This window comes from Cladophialophora bantiana (assembly GCF_000835475.1).
Source record: "Cladophialophora bantiana CBS 173.52 unplaced genomic scaffold supercont1.14, whole genome shotgun sequence".
In the NCBI taxonomy this organism is placed as follows: domain Eukaryota; kingdom Fungi; phylum Ascomycota; class Eurotiomycetes; order Chaetothyriales; family Herpotrichiellaceae; genus Cladophialophora; species Cladophialophora bantiana.
Genome location: NW_015971588.1, coordinates 220,444 through 241,681, shown reverse-complemented (window position 1 = coordinate 241,681; position 21,238 = coordinate 220,444). Strand labels below are relative to the sequence as shown.

Sequence of the window (21,238 nt, the reverse complement as noted above, 5' to 3'; positions counted from 1 at the left end):
GCGCACGAGGGGTTTGCTACGAAGAGCTGCGGGATTGACTGTGACTACAGCCTGACGTCGAACAAAAATGCGAAGTTGGGAGAAATCTGAATCTGTGGCTGGTGCAGCCTGTGGCTAAGGCATGCTTGTGGAGTTAAGAGTCTCGATTTGCTCGCTTAAGGGAAAAGGAGGTTTCGCCTTGCACATGCGTGTCGTTCTAAGTAAAGACTCGGACGCGAGCCAACGAAAAGTTACTTGGTACGGAGTACGAAGTATTAAGCACAGCTGAGCCAGGTGCGGAGACACGAGCCCTCAGTGAACAAGTTGGCAATTGTACCTCCTGAACTTCATTGTAGTCCAGCCTTCAACCCCCTTTGCTTCTTTTTCCCTTCGTGCTTGTCTTCTTCCCTTTCACCATGGTCGTTTGACCTGCTAATGACCGGTCTACTTTCTTCTTGTCTCTCGTTGATCCAGGTTTCTCCTTTCCCGCCAAAAGCTAAAGGGGACTGCAGACTGCGTCGACCGTGTCCTTTGCGGCTCAGCCTTTCGGCACAATTGCTGCCATATCCCCCATTTTCCTTTGAGACAGCAGGCCCGATTCCCTCATCATGGCCAACGCTCCCTCACGGAAGAATGCTGCCTCGCAAAAGGCTACTTCTTCCGCACCGACCTCGAACGGAGTGAGCGGTGACAGGATCCGCACGCAATCCAGTAAAAAGAAGAGCTACGCATCAGAAGGAGTTACAGACAACGATATATTCTTGCTCCCCATGTCGGACTATCAGATCATGGCACTGCTGACTCTGTTGGCTGGCGTCGTCCGCCTGTTCAAGATCTACCAACCAACCAGCGTCGTCTTCGATGAGGTCCAGTAAGTCGACCAACAAGTCGCAAAGCAACAATGTACTAATGGAAACTGCAGCTTCGGTGGGTTCGCTACCAAGTACATCAAGGGCAAGTTCTTTATGGATGTCCATCCTCCTCTAGCCAAACTCCTCATCACCCTGGCCGGCTGGCTGGCCGGCTTCAACGGCGACTTTGATTTTAAGGACATCGGGAAGGATTATCTGGAGCCCAAAGTCCCTTACGTCTCGATGCGCCTCCTGCCTGCTATCCTCGGAGTTCTCACTATTCCCACGATGTTTTTGACCTTGAAAGCGTACGGATGCCGAACAGTCACGGCTTGTCTCGGCGCTGCGCTCTTGATCTTCGAAAACGGATTGATCACACAATCGAGGTTGATTCTTCTCGACTCACCCTTGGTCATCTGCACCGCTTTCACCGCTCTGGCATGGACTTGCTTCACAAACCAACATGAACTGGGTCCCGACCGAGCTTTTGACGCAAGCTGGTGGTTTTGGCTTGCAGCTACTGGTTTGGGCCTGGGTGCCACCGCCAGCGTCAAATGGGTTGGCCTCTTCACCATCGCCTGGGTGGGCAGCTTGACCATCCTCCAATTGTGGGTTCTGCTTGGCGACAGCGTCAACGTCAACCCGAGGAAATGGTTCAAGCATTTCTTTGCCAGGGTCTTCTGTCTGATTGTCATCCCGATTGCATTCTATGTGGGAATGTTTGGGATTCATTTCCTTTGTTTAGTTAATCCCGGCGACGGTGACGGATTCATGTCTTCCGAATTCCAAGCAACCTTAAACAACAAAGGCATGGCCGACACTCCTGCCGACGTCTTGTTTGGCAGCGAAGTGACCATTCGGCATCACAACACCCAGGGTGGCTACCTCCACTCCCATCCGCACATGTACCCCGGTGGCAGCAAACAACAGCAAGTTACACTATACCCCCATAAGGACGAAAACAACATTTTTCTACTCGAGAACCAAACGCAGCCGGTCACCGCCGACAACGTCACCATTGCAGGCCCTAAAGCGTGGTCCAACTCTACCGAGTTCATCAAGGACGGCGACATTATCAGGCTGTACCACATAACAACCCATCGGCGCATTCACTCTCATGATGTCCGACCTCCTATTACCGAGGCCGACTGGCAAAATGAAGTAACTGCTTACGGCTACGAAGGATTTGAAGGCGACGCTAATGACCTCTTTCGGGTGGAGATTGTCAAGTCTATGTCTGATGGCGAAGAAGCCAAGAAGAGGCTGAGAACCATTCAGACCAAATTCAAGCTGGTTCACATCATGACCGGCTGTGTCCTCTTCTCACACAAGGTCAAACTACCTGATTGGGGATTCGAGCAACAGGAAGTGACTTGTGCTAAAGGAGGCACCCTTCCCAACAGCGTGTGGTACATTGAACAGAATCAGCATCCAATGCTAGGGGAAAATGCAGAGAAGGTTAACTACAGGAATCCTGGCTTCTTGGGCAAGTTCTGGGAATTGCAAAAGGTCATGTGGAGGACAAATGCCGGCTTGGTTGAGTCGCATGCATGGGATTCTCGACCGGGCTCCTGGCCAATCCTCCGTCGTGGAATCAATTTCTGGGGCAAAGATCATCGTCAGATCTATCTTCTCGGAAATCCCGCCATTTGGTGGCCCTCGAGTCTGGCCATCTTGACCTATATCATTTTCAAGGGCATCGCAGTCCTACGCTGGCAACGCAGCTGCAATGATTATTCCAACGTCAACTTTAAACGATTCGACTATGAAATCGGCCAGACTGTTCTTGCTTGGGCGTTTCACTACTTCCCCTTTTACTTGATGGCAAGACAACTGTTTCTGCACCACTACTTCCCAGCCCTGTACTTCGCCATCATGGCTATGTGCCAAATTTTTGACTTTGTCGTCAATCGCATCTCGTCTCTCGGATTGAAGAAGTATCCCGAGATTGGCTGGAGTGTGGCTGTGCTGTTTGTGGCTTTCGCGATCGGCGTGTTCACCTTGTACGCTCCATTGATCTATGGCAATCCGTGGACACAAGACCAATGCAGATCGGTCAAATTGTTTGATACTTGGGACTTTGACTGCAATACTTTCCACACTGATGTAAGCCAGACAAAATTGCTCGACGTGACACAAAACTGACCGGAAATAGTACGCCCAGTACTCAACACCACTTCCATCCTTGGGAGAAGGTGGTGCCACTCCCACTGTTCCGTCAATGAAGATTGACTCGGAGAGAAAAGATGACCCTTCAGCAGTCACTCCCCAGGTAGGTGAAGGGAAGGTGATTGGCCAAGAGGAGCGGATTGAATATCGCGATCAGAACGGGAACCTGTTGGATGAAGCCCAGGTCCAAGCGTTGTTGGCCGAAGGCAAGGCATCCTTCCAGACCAAATACGAGACCAGGACGAGACTGGTTGATGAGCAAGGCAACGAGGTCAACGCTCCAGGAGTTGCCCCTGACCACCCGGATGTAGAAGGCCAGAACCCGTCGACGAAGGGTGTACCAGAAGAGCAGGCCAACAAGTCGCCTGCGGATGCCCAGGCCGACGGATCAGTGAAGAAGGGAGATGGGAGCAAAGCCAAACCGGCCAGCGATGCGAGTGAAGCAACGAAGTAAATGAGGGTTGGATCGGCCATGGGCAAGGAGTGGAGAGAATAGATGCCACGAGAATCTGAGTGTAATAACAATAGAACCGAAATGTTTTGGTAGCTCGGACAGCAAGCACGACGAGGTTGTAACGGGGCCTTTGGGGCGGCCTGGGCGGCCCTGACAGTTTTGACCACCAGGCCGTGCCTCCTTTAACCGTTTGAGTGCCGTTCAGGCGGGAGGCACCCAGAGGCGACCAACTAACTCGAATTGTTTAGTGGGCAGCCACCTGGGGGGACAAGGGCCACAGAAGGGCTGGTTACAGTGGTTAGTTGGTAGCAGGCTCAAGCAGGCTGAACCCCTCGATCCCGATCCCTGAAACTCAGGGACCCGCGTCACAGATCAACATCCCCGTCCTGCGTCCTGCGCAGCAACAACCACCGTCGCAACAAAAACATTCCTCTTCACCCTGTATCTTGCACAACCCGTCCAAATCTTTTCTTCACCAGGACAACCTCAGGTCACTGCTTTTATTCTTGGCTTCTTGTTTGCGCTGATTGATCTGTCCCCTAGGCGTCTCCAACCGGGACTCTTTCTCTCCTCTGGTTGTCGCCAATTTCATTGCGCCTCCACTGGTATCCGTCTTCCTCCCTTCATAGGTGCAGCCATGAGCGAATCAAGGTAATTTTGCAATCATCCCCAGGCCAGCGAGACTCGAAGAAATATGCAGGGCGTTATTAACATGGGCGCAGGCAAGAATTGCTCGCATGGCTGAACGGCCTCCTGCAACTCAACATCACAAAGGTCGAACAATGCGGGACAGGGTAGGATATGAACCCGAAAGACATAAGATCAGATACTAATACAGCACTCGACAGAGCCGCACTCTGCCAGCTATTCGACTCCATCTTCCGTACGTCGACCCCTCTGTCGCCTTTCCGCTCCCTGAGAAATTGTGCTTGTGGCACAAGAGACGATACGCGGGCACTGATTGGCGACTACAGTTGATATTCCCATGAGCCGGGTAAAATTCAATGTCAATACCGAATACGCCTACATACAAAACTTCAAGATTCTGCAAAGTACGTTCGCAGTGGAGGGTGGCGGATCCTTCCTTTTACTTCGCACGCCGCTGACCACGATGTGACAGACTGCTTCACAAAGCACGGCATCGACCGAACCGTGCCAGTCGAGCAGCTCGTCAAGTGTAAAATGCAAGATAACCTGGAGTTCCTGCAGTGGTCGAAGCGATTCTGGGATCAATATTTTCCGGGTCATGATTATGACGCTGTCGCACGAAGAAAGAGTGCGGGTGCGGCCACACCAGCTTCGACCGCTCCGAGAACAAGTACCGGGGCCAGCACCACTCGAAAAACCGGGACGACGCCTGTCAATCGGCCTGCGCCAAGGGCCGTGGGTGCTGGGGGGGTCAGTTCATCTGCATTGAAGGCCGAAAACGAATCGCTGAAGGAAGCAATTGCGGGACTAGAGAAAGAGCGAGACTTCTATTTCAGCAAACTCCGCGACATCGAACTGCTCTTGCAGAATGCGGTCGAACAGGATCCCTCCCTTGAAACCGACGAAAACGGTCTCGTGAAGAACATCCAGACCATACTCTATAGCACAGAGGAAGGATTCGAGATCCCGGACTTGGAGGCGAATGGAGCAGAAGAACCAGAAACATTCTAGGGGAAGACAACCAACAGATTGACGAAAAATTGCCCAACCATCAGGAGCAGTGGAATGTGAAAGGAATGACACAGCCGGTTAACAGTATCGTGACGAGTGGATGAACAAAAGAGAGCATATCTTGTGCTTGGAATAGATGCAGGCTTTTTCGTGTACAATTTCGACGTCAAAATGGTTACAAAAGAATACTCAGACGGTGGCGACGGGTGGCAGGGACTTGCAGCTCTCGCTGAAACTAGGGGTCTCATGCAGAGGGATACCGAGATACCGGTCGCACGAATCCGTTTTTGCTGCAATTTGGCGATGAGACATTGTTATCCTGCGAGCCATTCTTGACCGGGAGCCATAACACTCGCGAGAAACGAAGGCTAATATCACGTGTTTTCCTAGCCGAGAGAGGAGTAGTCATCAGTTGCTGCTTTTGCCAATATCCTGGGCAGGTTTCTCAGCCTCATATACCGAGTACTCAATACAGACCACCTAATGTTGAAACCACTGCTCACGCTTGAAAGACACAGGTTCGAAAGTCGTCCATCGTCGGCAGTGATATTCTAGTTAAACCCAACCCAGATGTTCCATTCGCGGCGTAAAACTCCTTCTGCCTTTCGCTCCTTACAATTACGCGCTCAGGCCAAATCCTCCGGCACCTCGTCGTCGAACGGAGCATAATTTACATCAAGGAACCCAACCCTCCGATCGTCGTTGCCATCAGATCATCTCCACGCCATCATCGTCCTTGTGGACCCAATACGCGGGCTTCGAACCCTGATGCATCCCGCCAACGCGGTAGGCGAGCTGGACCAGACTGGGGCCCTTCCCCGTGGAGGAGGCAGGGGTATCGGTGCCGACGCCGATCCACATCAGTGGCCGGGTGTGATGGTGGTGGGCGTGGGTATGGGAGTAGTTGGGCCGGATCGCAGGTAGCTCCGAGGTGGTGACCAGGCACTTTACATTGAGCCGGACGAAGCCCCAGCTGTGCCACTCCTTGAGCTCGAAGGAAAAAATCGTGCCGCCGACGATGTCGAGCTCGTATGCCGCGTTCTGCGCGCTCGGCATCGCCACGCTCGACTTGCCTGTCTTACCGTCCTTCCACGCATAGATGGCCGATCTGGAGCTGGAGCTGGATTATGCCCACAGGTCGTAGTGGATGACGACTCCTTCGCCTGCGGACAAGAATACGGGGAAGTCGGCGGCGGTGCTGGTATCTTTGGCTGCGCAATTACCTTCGCCTTCGCCCTCGCCCTCACCCTCACCCTCACCCTTGCCGTCCTCAGTCTCAGACTCAGACGCTGTCTCCCGCTCCCGCTCGGGTTCGGGCAAACTGAGCCACCCGGACTTGATACAGGTTCCTTCGCCGTTATCCCGCACCGGCTCGTGCACCGCGACCGTCAGGGCTTCGATATCCCTCCGGGCGTGGTCGACGTGGAAGAATGAGGGCCGGACCATTGCTTGCAAAGTATGATAAGGTGCCCTGTATGGCATGTAGTGCAGTTCGGTATTTTGTTTTTGCTTTGGAGTTAGGTCTGCGCTGTCCTTTCTTGTCCCAGCCGTAGATTGCAAGGGATAGAAACAGGAGAAGAAGGAGAAGGAGTCGCAGAAGAGAAGATCTATATAGAAATGAGGAAGTACAGTCTCGTTTGGCTTTTCCGGCCCTGTGAAATGCTATACACTCCGAACAGGGTTGGTTGTGTGGGTTGGACAGGTAATTAGACAGTACCGAGCAAACATAGACGAAGACGAAAATGAAGGCGAAGAGGCCCTAGCAGTTTTCTTTCCTCTTGACTGAACGAGATTTATGGCTGATCCATTTCTTTCCTCCTCTTCTCTCCCTCTCGTTTACATGTTTAAAGTTTGCGACGCCCTTCTGATTGCGCTGGTCTGGCTTGGGTTGGTCTGCGTTGCATTGCAAACGACCCTGCGTTGCTGTTTCTGATAGGGTATGTGGTGGTCGTTGAAGTCATAGTCACGGTCACGGTCACGATCATGGCCACCAATGATTCATTGTCGTCCTCTCATTAAGAGTCAGTCATACATAAGTGAATCAACAGTCCCCGTCAAACAAACGAACACGCTCGCTTTCGATCGCGTCCCTCCACAGGTTTCAGCACTTCAGGGTGTCAGCAAAGGTCACCCAAAGATATTGGTAGGGACGGGATTAGTCGGTGTCGGTGTCAGTCCATTCATACTCATGCCAGTGCAGAGCCCGAGGCATTAGGATCCAACCAAGTTGAAAAAGGGAAATACCGCTTGGACACTATGACATGCATGAAAGCTCCTTGATGCCGGAGGGGTTTTCTTCATCGCTCATGTCCAGGCGACCTTGTGAGCTTGTTGATCTTGGAGCTAGCTAGCACGGCAAGTGGAGATTTAAGTATGTAAGTGAGCAAGCAAGGTCCCGACTCTGTGACGAAGGCGAAGATAGACAAGGAGACAGATATCAGCCACGCCCAATGCAATACAGCAAGGCTAGAACCTCACAACAGCTCCGCCATGACACCTGACCTCCCAAGCCGCGTCCCCGTGTGTCCCATGCACCGCGCGAAAGATATTCTCGGGGCTGCCCTCGTCGACGCCGATCCAAATAGGCACGCCAACGGTGTCACCCGTGGGACAGAACTCGTCGTTTGCCGCGGCGATCAGGGCCTTCACTTGGAGTCGCACGAAGCGAGCTGGCTCCACTGCGGCTTCGAGCACTGAGAACTCGATCACCCGCGAGCCCACGATCCGGATCTTGTGCTCGGGCATACCGGCGATGGGTTCAGCGGGGAATGTGACTGTTCGTGGTATTTTGTCGCTGTCGTTGTCCTCATGGCAGAAGCGATCGATGTCGCTGTGATACGGCTGTCGAACACACGTCCACGGCCCGTGCAAATGGCCTTCTCTGACAATGACGCCCTTGCCGGGCGAGATGCACACCGGGAACGGCTTGGGCACGACCTCGAGGCCCGTGTGGCCCAAGTGGAAAAACACCTGGGCGTTACCGGTTCGGGGGGCGGGAGCAGTAGGTCCGAATGTTGACATTCCAAGATGGTCTGAGGAAGCGGCGGACTGGTCGACTTCGACTTTGCGGCACGGGTCGGTCTTGTAGTTGTGCTCCGTGACGCCGTTGGGGGCTGGCGACGGTTGGCTTGTGGACTGCGCCATGGGTTCTTTGTATCCAAGATGTCGGCGGTCGTGGATTTTCGGAAAATACGTAGACGTGTGGCTAATGGCGAGAGAATCTGAAAGATTTGCTGGCTGGTCTGTGTCAGAGGAACCAACCTGTTGAGTATTCTCGAGATGTAACGTGGCTGGCCCCAGAGGTTGTCTCTTTCTCCTTTTCCTCCCCATGAACAAAGAGAGAGAAAACCTTGACGCGGGTTGCGGCATCTGTGACAAACAAACACTGGTCGCTGAGTCACAACTTGGAATAGGTCGCGTAGGGGAGTGAAGCAGAGGCTTGAAACAAAGACAGCAGTGAATCAAACAAACTGGCTCGATTGCAAAGATTACTTGTCGGTTTCAAAGGCCAGGTCACGGGCCATATCTCATGCCCCAGTGTGGGATTGCCACTCCTTCATCGTACGGTGATTGCGATAGATCAATGTCTAATAAAGAAAGTGACTCGAATTCCATAACATAGATCTCTTGAGTGCTGAGAGACCCTGGACACCATGACTTGCTGGCCACAAATCGAGAGCAACATGTCGGGAATAAATTGCACATGTCGAGCACAATTGTCAAACTCCGCACATCCCGATGCCTCCGGATCGTACGCCTCGAACAAGCTCGAGCAGGCTGTTTGCAGCTTCTCCCTTGATCACACTGCTAGTGAGACCGACGCCTCGGAGTTGCTTCCGTCGGGGGTCAGAGTCCCCTTCAACATCATCTCCGTGTCCACTAGGCGCCGGTCTGGACAGCTGCAGGGGCGTGCTAGGCTCGGTGTCTTGATGGGTCGCTCTCACGGTCAAGTGTCCCGCCGAGTAGTCTGCCTGCAAGACAGGAGGACTGCTGGCGATCTTGGGCAGCGGGTGCACCTCGCGGCTCTGACTCTCTTGCTGTGGCTCGACTTCATGATTCCATCTCGCGGAGAAGGCTGTTGGGATTATCTCTGGCATTGGCAAGCTTGAGAGACACTTAACAGTCGGTCTGGGACCCATGGTCGCGCTAGCTCGGGCCATGGCAACTCGTGTCTCTTGCGCGGCTGCGTTCTCTGGTCCAGGGCTCGGTCCCACAGTCGACGAAGATCTTGAGGACGAAGATGACCTAGTGAGCTGCGGAGGGGGAGATGTGACTTTGGGAACTTGAAGACGCGCGAATGGTCTTGTAATCTGGTTGGTTTGAATTTTGTAGAGGGCGAGCTGTAGTCGAGTCCGCAGCGTTTCAGCTTTCTAAACCAAAGTTAGACCAAGGAGTTACAAGGACAAACGGTCCATATACCTCGAGCATCATCTTCTTCCTGGCGTCCTTCTCCGTCTTGGGCTTTTGGTCCTTGGCCGTTTCGGGCTCTTCTATCATTTGCATGTCTTCATCTTCCGACGAGCGGTTGTTGTCGAAGTCGATCAGGCTGGACATGCTTAAGCTGATCTGAGAGGCTTCTTTGGCCAGGTTCGGGCGCAGAGGTGGGACAAGTTGAGGTGTACTTTGAGTGAATGTGACGGCGTGCTACATCTTTTACTTAGAAACGACACCTTGTGCCATTGAGCCTAACATACCATCTTATCCAAGGTCTGCTGGCTCGGCTCGTCGTGGATGTGGAATTCGCTCTCCATTTGAGACGATTCTTCCTGTGATGCACGGAAAGAGGTAAGGAGAGTGTCCAGTGTCGACCTGCTCTGGGCCATCGAGATTGGCACGTCTTCATTTTCAGACCGTGTGTCGCTCAGTAGCTTCGTGGTTGGCGACAGAGGGGCGGCCGTAACCACTGTATCTTGGGACCCTGCTTGTTCTTGATCGTGTACCGCTCCAATCTTCCGTTTCTGGCCAACGCGAGGACTAACTGATGGGGAGTGCTCCAAGGGAAGAGGACGCTTTGCAGAGCTTCGTTGCGCGACAGGACTGGCGGGTGGCAAGGCTCTGTTTGACACCTTTGAGGGTTGCTGATGCAAGAGCGCGTTGGGGTCTCTGTCACCGAGCACGCGTCTCGCAGGCGACACCATTTTGCACTCAATGGAGCTAAGGTGAGTGGAGGTCTATAAAACTTCAGGCAGACTGACTAATATGCCGCGATGTCAGTAAAGCACACGAGTCCGGCTGTCACACCAACTCACCACAGCAACAAACGGTCGCGCTGTCTCCTAAGATATACAAACGACCCAAACAACACTGTAGCAACAGAGATTCTGAGAGCAGTAAAAGCCTGAGATCACGGTGTCTCCTTACAAGGCTGAGTGCTCAATGCAGACGCGATGAGACCAAGCAAGTATGTAAATCGCGGTGTCACGTCGACTCGAAAGAAAGCGACGGACGGCGACACGGGTTGACAACCTGAATGGAGATGATGGCATTTGACGCACAGGCCGCATCTGGCTCCCGAAGATCAACCAGTAGCCCACTATTGGGCATCCCAGAGTGCTAAATTGAATGCCAATGGTTGCTAAGAGGGAGCTAATGGGTCATGCCGCCAGCTAGCGAGGCTTTGAGAGATCACCCCCAATCGTTCACCTGGCTTACCTGGCTTACCCGGCTTACTGTACCTAGGGCCCGAGTCCCGCAGCTTTAACTAGCGAGCCGCGTCAAGTGGGCACCTACCGAGTACAGCCCGTGCTCTGTCTGGGGAAGCCTCGTCAGCCTCGTGAGCCATTACTTGTGCAGTACATAGAGCCCCGCTTATATACCAGCACCATGACTACTATCTTCAACTGGGATAATGCATGCTTTCCGGAACAAAGAAAGGACTACAATTCCATATCAAACAGTCTCTCCAACGTCTCATCCATGATCATTCCATCATAGACATACTCCCTTTTGAACAATCCTCGCACATACTCGAAGCTCGGATATCCTAGCCTTCTTGCCAGTATCCCAAAGCGCATGGAGAACCATTCCGTCGGTGGTGCCGTTCTCGCGGCGTTACCCATCCTGAGATTCTCTGGTTCCTGTCCTTGTGCTCGGGCGGCAGCGACAACTTCTGGCATCACCGTTAAATCCGAGATCTGGTTTCGTCCTTGCTGCTTCCTCACCTCCTCCTCGAAGCATGCACCAATGGCAACGATCCAGAGAAGATCCTGCGCCTGTGCCTGGGCGGTCGAGTCGTTATTGGCTAGCGCATCTAATAATGGATCTTCTATTGTCGTTGCCAGATCGAGGTCCTTGACCCGCTGCAAGAGCACCGTGTCCATGGCTTTGATCCGTTCCCACATCTCGGAATGCTGTGTTGGTATTGCGAACCACGGCTGCTTGATGGGATGGGCCTCAAGGCTGAGATAAATGAAAAGTTGGGCCGCAAGGCACAGCGACGAGTCCAGCGAGCAGCCCGGCGTGTTTGGCGAAGGCTGTGTGTTGAGCTGATCCACTGAGCTGTGCCAAAGATTCCACAGGCGCATTTTCAGGGCAATCCTTCGGAGAAACGACCATCGGAATATCGGACTGAGGTGATCTTCGTCGGACCAGGTCCCCTGCCTTTTCACCTCTTCGACAGCAACCAACTCTCTCAGTCCAGCCAAGATATTTGACAAAGTCCTACCAAGGATATCAGTCTGCCGGGATAACGGACTTTGAATCCCGTCGATTTGTCGAGGTGTCGAGTTCATGGATTGAGCATTCCACGGTCCAGGGTCCCATGACGAGGGGTCGATTTCCGTGCACGTACCTGTTACGACGGCAATTTTGGCAAAGAAATGCACAAACAATTCTCGGTAGACTAAGGGCAGCCTGTTGAGACCTCCCAGAAGTTGAATCAACCTCTTTAGCGCACATCGGTGTTGGAAGCAGCTGTCATCTCCTGTCCGAACAGACTCTGAATATTCCGCGCTCGCCAGCGGCCAGATCGTCTGCAAGATGAGAAGAAGTTGGCCGTACGAGTAGTCCAGGTTGTCGATCAGACCCCGGAGGCACTTGAAGCACCTCACAGAATATTGCAAGGATCTTTGCCGGTGAACATCTGCCTTCTCCGGCTGCGCGATGGCCATCAGGTTGTAGACGTACGACAGCAAGCCGTTCAGAGGAGCCGCATGTTCGAAGTACTTTCTATACAAGACCTGGTGGGCCAGGTACAGACTACCTCCCTCCCGGCACGCGGCGAGTTCGTCGGGCCAATTAATTGCATACGTAAACGACCGGGTGTAGGTCAGAATGTCGTGGCTGTCGGCAGTGACAGGGACAGGCATCGAGTCAAATGGATCGGACTTTCCATTCCCAACGACACTATGGGGGTCGAGAGGAATGATGGACGGAGGGGTGGAATCGCTCCATAGTTGGTCGGCACATCTCTGTCCAGCGTGATCTGAGGCTGATTCGACTTCGTCACACGCAGTTCTTCTGTTCTTCTTTCTTCTGTTTGGCCGGGCAAAGGACGCCGCACGCAACGCCAACGTGCGTACCTCTTGGCGATCTCGTGTCCCTTGAAAATTGCTGGGCGTCTTGGTACTCATAAAGAGCACACGCTTTGAAGTCGTCGTCGCCATTGTGTCAATCGACTCTTCGGCCCTCGTAACGGTGCTTTGGGGCCTGATACGTTGGAGGAAGGACAAAGGAGGTTTTCAACGCCACTCTGGTCCTTTTTCTTGTATTTAACGTCAGATCGCCGACCTGGCCTCCAAGTCAACCAATCTAACCTCCCAGAGAAGCTTTTGGGGCGTCACGACAGCGACCGTTGGTACCGCTTTTTGCACACTTGTTAGTCATCGTCTTGGGCGAATCAAGCAGATAAAGCAGCCGTGCCCATGCAGGCAGCGGGGCAGGATATGCAACAACCTCTAACCGCGAAAGAAGGGACTAAGCCAGACCTTCCCACAAATCGCTTACAGGACAGGTCTAATAAACGATGCTGCGCTATCAATTTCATACACCGTAATTACTAGCGCGGGGGCCGGAGTTTCTCACAGGTTTTACCCTTTTGGTGGCAGAGCCAAGGCTGCACGAGGCTGTATTGCAGGCGGAGGCCCAGCGAACACGACAGTGCGACGGGGGATAGATCACCGAGCAGTGCGAGGGACCAAGGGTGTTGACAGGTGATGCTCATTCTCCATTCTTTATTCCCGCTCTTAGGTCAAATTTCATAATCTCATAATCAGAGAAACCGGGGCCAACCTTTCCAACAGGGAAACGATCCATCCACCACCTGCTGGTGAGGCCGTCCCGGTCTCCCTCAAATCCGTCTCATCTGTGTGCAGGTGCCGAATACCACTCAATAGGACCATCTTGACACATCATGAACCCTTTCGGAGTCGTCATCAGACAGATCAATGCTCCCCGTCCGCTGTTCTGCAAGGTTCAATCGCTATCTTCAAACGCTGCCATCATCAAGCCTGTTGATCTTGTGCTGGCCCTAATGAAACGTCCAAGGGCACATTGCTTTTCTCTCCCATCTTACTGGTCATGCAAATCGCTGTGTTGATCAACCAAAAATGCCGCGCAATGCTCTCTCATTCAGGTCTCGCCCGTAGCTCGCCCATCTTCTCTACAGATTTTCATATATGATTCGCATGGAACCTGAACCGTCAACGCCGTGGCCGAGAACCTGGACCAATGTATATCGCACCTGCGGGCCACAAAACTTGTGCTCCTTTGGCAAATCGTGATCGTTGTTCAACAAAAAACAGTAAAGTTTACTGGAAACCCCACTTGTCCGTCAAGTAAACGGATCATCCCTTGATCGGGAAGCCGACATCTGTCGCAGAAAATGAGGTGGATGAAGGGTATTAAACATCGCTAGCCGTTCTCCGATGCTCAACCCATTGTGCCCATGATTTGGTGTCGTCGCAAATGCACTTGTATTAATGAAAGGGTCACTCAAGCTCGGCACGTGTCGAGGATTCTTGGAGCGGTAGCTTCGCTTGTTAGGGTCAAGTTCAAAAGGGCTTCCTAGTCGCTTCTGACTTGAATCTGGCTCGGGCGGAGCAAGGTCACTCGCGTTTGTCGTCCGAGCATTGGGGTTTGCCAAAGCAGTCAGCGAGGCTGGCAATGGCGGGACTGGGGAAATACCATCAGCGCCCGGGACCTGAGAGGTCGGAGGCGTGAAGAGTCGCTCGACGTGTTCTCGATTGTTCATCGCGCCCAAAGTGGCACCACGATTTCGAACTCGAATTCTCCGCTGGTTGAGGTCTCCTGCTCCGGTAAACACCAGCTCCGGTCGAACCAGACGCTCTGGCTCAAACACAGCCGGCGTAGGGAGACTGTTGAGGTCGAGATTGAGTTTCTCAATATTGCTTCCGCTAGGGCTCAGCTCGTCCTCCAGGTTATGCTGAGCACGACGCTTGTTGACGTTGAGAGAGCTTTCCGGCTCAAGCTTGAATGGGGAGAGCAAACGTGTTCCGGTAGCGTGAACGGTCTCGAAGTGATTGTGGCTTATATGGCGCCGATGCTGACTGTTCGAGTTGCTTGATCCATTCCAAGTACTGTAATTGAACGGCGAAGCCAAGCGCGGAATATTGCTTGCAACTTGCAGCTTGTCAGGCTCTGCCTCGATGCCTAGACCTGCAGGAGTGGAGATGGACATGGCGTCGGAAGAGGAAGCGTTGACGGGGGTATTGAACCAGTCGTCCGACATCAACTGTGTTGGAGGCGAATCACCCGTTACCAGCTGGGCCAGAGGGGCAGTTGCACCACTCGCAACGAGCGAGATGCCGAGTTCTCGCGTGGCATAGGTAGTTGACGCTTGCGGGTCTTGATGAGAAGTCGACCGGGCCAGTCGAGACGATGGCCGACGAGGAAACTGTTCGTGAAAAGGCGATGGGCTTCTGGATTCGCGCAATCGCTGATAATGGGCCGTGATGGTGAACTTCTCTTTACACAATTGTTTGAGTCGCTTTCTCGTGGCCGACTCGGAAGGCCAAGGACTCCGTGCATCATTGTGGTCGGTTCGGAGAAAGTCATTCGGTTCAGGCGTCTTGTCCCTGACAAAGTTTCGAGTCTCAATGACATTTCGCATCTTGTATCGTCGAATGAGCGGTTTGGTCACCCTTGAAGCTCTGGGCCATGTCTCCTTGGCTCTCCGAGCTACACGATGACAGACACCGGTGGGAGGGATGCTGCCGGGGACTGTCTTGAATGGGGTCACAGTAGGATCCGCCAGATACATCTGATAGACGTTGAAGAGATGGTTGTCCATTTCGATGCTCCACTGAACATTAACCTTGGACAGCATGGTGTTGACCTTGAGTTTCTTGTTCTTCTTCCTCGAGGGCGTGTCAGGGATTATGTTGACCTTTGTTGGCGAGAATGGATCGTTTGTCTCGTTCTCAGGACTCGTGGCGCTGCCGTCGAACGAGGTTGGTCGAGTGGTGAACGTGCCCTCGGAGGATGAGAAAGATGAATCCGAACGGATCGAGCATGCTGAGGCAGACCGGTGCATGTCCCAAGCGCTGCTCTTGTACTCTGTCAGAAGGACCTTGGTCTGGGCAATTGGGGTGCGCGGAAGTTGTGAGTCCCTGAGCGCCGACAGCTTCAGCCTCTCGCTGGGAGAGGGGTCCGCGATGCTGTGCGTGTAGACCGGTCTGGCCAGGTGATGGTGTAATTCGATCGACGGTAGAGCAAAGTCGGCGTCTGGAAATCCAGCATCTTGTTGTACCGAACGAGCACTAGACGGGATGGAAATGTCGGAAGCAAACAGCGTTGCCGGCAGAGCGTTGTTACGCGCCTGGAAGTTGTCCATTCGAATTCGCGACCGGCGCAAACGACAAGTGGAATGATGGGGCGGCGGAGGTAATTTCAGCTCCGCGAATGTCTGATCTGGAGTCTTGGGGTCCTCGCCGCCATCGAGGCTCAAAGGCGCGAAGTTCCGAGGAAGGGTTATGGACATGTGTGGTTTGCGCTGTGCGGACGAGGACAATAGCGTAGGAGACGGTTCGCGGTCGGCCATGGGTTTGTATGAGGGATGTGCGCAGGCTGAATTCTGCAATCTGATGTTCGGCGCGATATATACAAGCAGGCGCAGAGAGCCGAACGATGCAGCCCGGTCAAGGATTTCGAGTGCTGTTCCTTTTCAAGGGTTCATGCTGTGTACGCGCGTTGGGACGGCTATGCGGTTATGCGGTCGGTCACGCGGACGAGGGTCGATCTGAAGGCGCCACGGCGGCTGTAGGCTGAATCGTATGCAAGTTGAATGAACAAGAAATGTACAGCGAAGTATGAACGAAGGACGAGCGACTCGGGATAGTGGTGGTGCTGTGCTGGACGCGCAGACTTTCGCAGTGGGAAAACGTGGTCGCACGGGGACGAAGCAGTAATAGTGGTTGAAGCTGGGAAAATGATGGTGGCTGGGAAAACGCGGTAGGAGAAATTGGCGAGACCGGGGGGTGAGGTTGATGAGACCAGGGTGAGGGTGCAGATATGAAGTGATGGACGTGTTGAAGCCGAATGTCGTAGAAAGTGAGAGGATGTTTGTCGCCGGCCAGACAGAGGGGGGATGTTGTTTACACTGTTGACGTGATGTGATGGGCGATATGGGATGTGGGAAGGAGGATTGGAATGTTGGAAGTCGAAGTGGGCGGGTAACTTTTCTAGAGACGGAGACTGCGAGAGGAGAGCGAGATGGGAGGAGATGAGTGGGAACTTGGGAGAACTTGAACCTGGGAAGGGAGCGAGGGAGGGAAGGAGAAGGACGAGTCGGACAAGGGACAAGCTCTTGTCTCGTTTGGGGGGCTTCCCAGCTGGTTCTGGTTCCGTTAGGTGTCCAGTTCTGGGCTCGGTCCCCGGGAACACGCCCAACAAGACCAGCAAGGCCTGGCGAGATCTCAGGCGGTGGGCACTGCGCAGTGGAGAGAACCAGATGGGGGAGGTGCCCAACGAGAGACGCGGGAGAGAGAGGCACGTGCACGCCCCAAGCCCTCAGTCGGCCCAAAGGTTGCAAACCCCCCAAAAAGCTCGCCCAGAAAAGAACAAGAATTATGAGAGAAAAGGGGAGGGGGGAATGAAAATAAAAGAAGACGAACAAGGTGATAGGAGAGAGGATGCAATATTCATCTTATTATTCCATTCTACGGAGCCACTAGGGACGCAGGACAGAGACACTTTACGTGGAAATCTTGTAAAGAGAGCATCAGGAGGAGCGCATGCAGTAGCAGCAACGGTAGTCCACTCTCTGGCAACGACTCTCCATCCTCCCACTGCAGAAAGAGGAGGGATATTCACCACTCCTTTGCGCTTTTCTCATTGTGAGTGCTCGCTTCACTTTGCTCGGTTATGCCCAAGTCGCAGCCATTTCTCCATCATTTCTCCATCATGCTGCAGAGCACAGACTCGTGTGTCTTGGATCCCAACACCACATGTGCACGGTTTCCCACTTGGCCATTCCCCCTCGATCATCATGTGGCTTTTCCTCCACCCTCGTCATACTCGTAGGCATTGAAAGTGCTGCTCAGTCATGTTCCGTAGTGTTCCATGATGGTCGTGTGCCCTGGAGCTGTTCGCCCCCATCCGTCTGCCATGGACGCGTCGAGTCTCCCGCGAGAGACGCGAGATCGACGCGTTCTCAACACTAAACACGCTAAATGCGCTAAATACGCGAGCCGAGTTTGAGTGGTCCATGGACTGCCAATCAACATCTGTGTCTGCCTTATGGCGCTGACGCCACTGCGAGCCACTGTGAGCCACTGCGAAAACGCTAATGCCAGACTCCGAGTCCGTCTTTCCACCGCCGACCATTTCTTCGATTCCGCTCACGGTCTGTCCATCAAGCTCAATGGCTTGGGTCGTCAGGATCACTCCATACCTCTGTACCTCTCTCATCCTCACCCAGCTGCTGACGTTGATCTCAATCCCATCCCGTGACCCTGCATCACAAACTATCAACACCAATACATGGCCGTTTACTGTTGAAAACCCCCTGGTGCTGGTGGTCCCCCTCCAAACAAACAAACATTCCCGTTCAGCACCTGTGCGCATCTGGGTCGAGTACGGAGTATCCTCCGTCGGCGATCCTAAGACAAGGAAACAATCCCCTTTGTTTCGGCATGTTTCTCTTTGCCCTTACTTCTCAACAGACGTCGGGACCAGCCATTGTCAAAACCATCCATCCCTTGCCTTGGCCCAACGTTGACAGGTTAAAGATCCGACCGGGTGAGTGGGTGGGTTACACGGAACAAAAAAAAGGCCTCTCGTTATTGCTAGATGACGACGTCAAACATAGTACCGGAGTCCCGGGTTGGAACCAACTGGTAAGCCTTCATGGCGCCAATACCTCATTCCCTGATCCTTTTCAAACCTTGTCGGACCCGGACTCTTGGAGATGGAAATCAAATCGAATTGAATCGAGCGACCAGCCCATCTCCATTGTCATTACGAATGTCGTTGCAGCCATTTGGGAACGGATCCTGGACCCTCAGGGTCCTTTTGGTCCTCCGTTTCAGCTGAATCTTAGAGCCCCGTTTGCCATCAGCCCTAAAGCCTTTGAGCTGGATATCATGTCCCATCGACGGAAAGACATATTCGTTCCACAACGAGGAGTGATGTAAGTGAGTAATAGCAAAGAGAGAGCCCATGTCCCATCAAACAGAGCAAACTAACCAGCTCCAGCTGATGAAGTTTGAGCTTCTTCGTATGGGGTGGTATGAGACAGCCATCTAGAATGTCCTACAGTATCATTATTACGGCATCCTCCATCGTTCCATATACAGTCATCATTCCCCGGCCATGTGCGCGGTCTGTCTATCATCCTGCTGGTGTTTCGTGACCCATTCCATAACCAACCCCCCTCCCTTCTCTTCTTACGCAGTCTCCCACCTAGGTAGGAACAAACCTCAAACCTCTCAGGTAAGTGCGGTCCTCCCCCTCTCCCTCACGCTCTCCACGGTGACGCCACCCTGCCGGCTTCCTCCGAATGCTGCTTGGTATACGCCTGGATTTCCATCCTCGCGCCAATCCCTTTCCTCCTGTAGCCGTCCTCCCAACTTCCCACCAGCGCGCGAATCGCCTCTTCAGCAACCATGACGCCGCGGTTGATGTCTTCCACGCCCGTCCAGCCCGGCACGTGCAGGAAAGCCACTTTGCCAAGACGGTCTGGCGCCTGGTCTGTATGGGACTGAGAGGCGCTAAAATTGGACGAGGCTGAGGTGTTCACATCGGGTGACCCCGATAGCGATGACTCGACTTCCTTCGGTTGTGCCGCTTTTTGGATTCCTCCGTTGTCATCGCCATCACTCCGTCTCCGAGACTCCAACCATCGGCGGCTCAAGCTCTCAAACAGGGCATACTCGCACAAAAACCGTCCGGCGTCGCAGGACAACTTGACCACGGCTTTTCTTCTGTTCTCATCCGCCTTGGTCGATGATATAGGCACATTGCTCGTCCCCCACATCAGGTTCAGGGGGATGGTCCCTCGTCCGATGGGCATGAGGGGTACGGCTCTTGTGGCCGGCGCCTCGGCTTCGCTATCTCTCTTTCCATCTTCTGTCAACGCCCTCTCCATCTCCCCTCTCCCCAAGAACCCCCGCTCCCTCAGTCCAGTCTGTACACCTTCCTCCCAACGAGCAAGCACGTCGACATCATCCCATCCGACATACAGCACTTCGGGCACCCCTTCCGTTTTCCACCGATTCTCCCCCCATGTGAAGCCGTCGCAGTCGTCCACGTCCTTTATCCGGTAGTTGTCCCTGTGCCCGCGGGTTTCGAGGGAGTAGCAGTCGCGGCCGCCCGCCATGCCGATGTGCAAGATGAAATCGGGATTGTGGGTCGAGATGAGGGTGGGTACGGTGGTGGAGACGGTGGAGTAGGAGACGCGGATGGCCGAGGGGTAGACGATCAAGGTGATTTTGTAGTCGGGTGATTTCTGCGGAGCGTTGGTCGATGGGGAGGGATAAAGCTCCTCGGGCAGCGCCGAGGCGATCAACCAGGAGGGATTTATGAGGAAAGATTTAAACGGCTAGAGAGAGGGGGGGTGAATATTAGCATGGTCCCAATCAAGGTGAGATAGACGACATGTGTTGGGGGAGGTGGGCAAGAGAATCGAGTCCGCGGATATCCTCCCTAGAGGCTCCGCCGCGTCAAGACGCAAGACCACATAGTCATGTCGCACGGTCATACTTCCACAGCAGCCGGAGAAATAGATCAAGCCGTTTGACGCCTGTCACGGTCCTGCCCCTGTTCAACTGGGGTTCGGGATATCTTCCTGCCGTTCGCCGCCTCCCAAATACATCGCGGAGCGACACCAGTATCGAGAACAAATTCAAAACCCGAGGCCTGGAGAAGAACTTACACCGAACCCGGTAACAAGCACCTTCACCTCCCTTAGGGGAGACGCTCCCTCTGTTTCAATCTGCCCGTCAAGGGCGGCGCTACGTTCAAGGAGGAGCGGGTCCGGCGTCAGAGGACCGGCGTCGCCCATCTTTAATGTGAAGATTTATGTTTTAATAACTTAAGATGTGGTGTTTGCAGGAGTTTGGTTGTTCTTGGCCTGTTCGCCGTTATCGGCCGTCGGTGATGCGCAGTCTCCCTGCGGCACGAGATCTCGAAAGTTGCCCGATCGCAAATACGGGGACGGAACGAAGGAGGGCGAAGGAATTCCGCGGGAATCTGCGGAGTGGGAATGGAAGTGGGATCAAGGAGGTTTGAGAGCCCCGGGGAGAAAGGGAGGTTCGACTCGAGACTGATGGTGATAAATATCGTCCAGTGCGTCGCTCGCAGCGGTCGTCCTTTTCTCTTTACAAATCTGCCGAGAGCGAGGAGGGCACGGATATATCCGTGCGGAAGGGACTGTGCGTGTGGTCTGCGTAGGCGTGAATATGTTTTAAGAGGGAGGGAGAGATGAGAAGGCGACCGGTCCGCTTGTTGGCTCAATGTCAGCACACTTGATGCTGCTGCTGCATCATGCGACGATGGTATACCCAGAGTGTCGCCGCCGTGGTGAATGGACTCGGCGTTGGAATGCCAATGAACACAGGAGAAGATGGCAATGGGCGATTTTAATAATGCGATTGTCAAACGACTTTTCTCGGCTCCACGGGCGGAGACTTTTGAGAGTAAGGTGATGTCAACAGTCCAGGATCCCAAG

The 21,238-nt window shown here is 53.6% G+C and overlaps 7 protein-coding genes across 7 annotated transcripts; 2 read left to right on the top strand and 5 right to left on the bottom strand.

Annotated features, from left to right (window-relative positions):
• Positions 1 to 587: 587 nt before the first annotated feature.
• Z519_08883 (uncharacterized protein) lies at positions 588 to 3,453 on the top strand (the record flags this gene model as incomplete). The annotated part of the gene is made up of 3 exons (XM_016766610.1): positions 588 to 850; positions 902 to 2,936; positions 2,986 to 3,453. The coding sequence occupies 3 exons, from the start codon at positions 588 to 590 to the stop codon at positions 3,451 to 3,453; spliced, it is 2,766 nt and encodes a 921-aa protein (XP_016616908.1).
• Positions 3,454 to 4,090: 637 nt separating this feature from the next.
• Z519_08882 (uncharacterized protein) lies at positions 4,091 to 5,112 on the top strand (the record flags this gene model as incomplete). The annotated part of the gene is made up of 5 exons (XM_016766609.1): positions 4,091 to 4,104; positions 4,176 to 4,247; positions 4,302 to 4,336; positions 4,428 to 4,505; positions 4,574 to 5,112. 5 exons carry the CDS (start codon positions 4,091 to 4,093, stop codon positions 5,110 to 5,112), a joined length of 738 nt encoding a protein of 245 aa, XP_016616907.1.
• A 708-nt stretch (positions 5,113 to 5,820) lies between these two features.
• On the bottom strand, positions 5,821 to 6,558 carry Z519_08881 (uncharacterized protein; the record flags this gene model as incomplete). Its single annotated transcript, XM_016766608.1, has 2 exons — positions 5,821 to 6,220; positions 6,248 to 6,558. 2 exons carry the CDS (start codon positions 6,556 to 6,558, stop codon positions 5,821 to 5,823), a joined length of 711 nt encoding a protein of 236 aa, XP_016616906.1.
• A 1,020-nt stretch (positions 6,559 to 7,578) lies between these two features.
• Z519_08880 (uncharacterized protein) lies at positions 7,579 to 10,250 on the bottom strand (the record flags this gene model as incomplete). Its single annotated transcript, XM_016766607.1, has 4 exons — positions 7,579 to 8,349; positions 8,868 to 9,482; positions 9,532 to 9,756; positions 9,807 to 10,250. The coding sequence occupies 4 exons, from the start codon at positions 10,248 to 10,250 to the stop codon at positions 7,579 to 7,581; spliced, it is 2,055 nt and encodes a 684-aa protein (XP_016616905.1).
• A 738-nt stretch (positions 10,251 to 10,988) lies between these two features.
• On the bottom strand, positions 10,989 to 12,716 carry Z519_08879 (uncharacterized protein; the record flags this gene model as incomplete). The annotated part of the gene is made up of 1 exon (XM_016766606.1): positions 10,989 to 12,716. One exon carries the CDS (start codon positions 12,714 to 12,716, stop codon positions 10,989 to 10,991), a length of 1,728 nt encoding a protein of 575 aa, XP_016616904.1.
• Positions 12,717 to 13,882: 1,166 nt separating this feature from the next.
• Positions 13,883 to 16,111, bottom strand: Z519_08878 (uncharacterized protein; the record flags this gene model as incomplete). Its single annotated transcript, XM_016766605.1, has 1 exon — positions 13,883 to 16,111. One exon carries the CDS (start codon positions 16,109 to 16,111, stop codon positions 13,883 to 13,885), a length of 2,229 nt encoding a protein of 742 aa, XP_016616903.1.
• A 2,916-nt stretch (positions 16,112 to 19,027) lies between these two features.
• On the bottom strand, positions 19,028 to 20,572 carry Z519_08877 (uncharacterized protein; the record flags this gene model as incomplete). Its single annotated transcript, XM_016766604.1, has 2 exons — positions 19,028 to 20,110; positions 20,444 to 20,572. The coding sequence occupies 2 exons, from the start codon at positions 20,570 to 20,572 to the stop codon at positions 19,028 to 19,030; spliced, it is 1,212 nt and encodes a 403-aa protein (XP_016616902.1).
• Between the last annotated feature and the right edge of the window lie 666 nt (positions 20,573 to 21,238).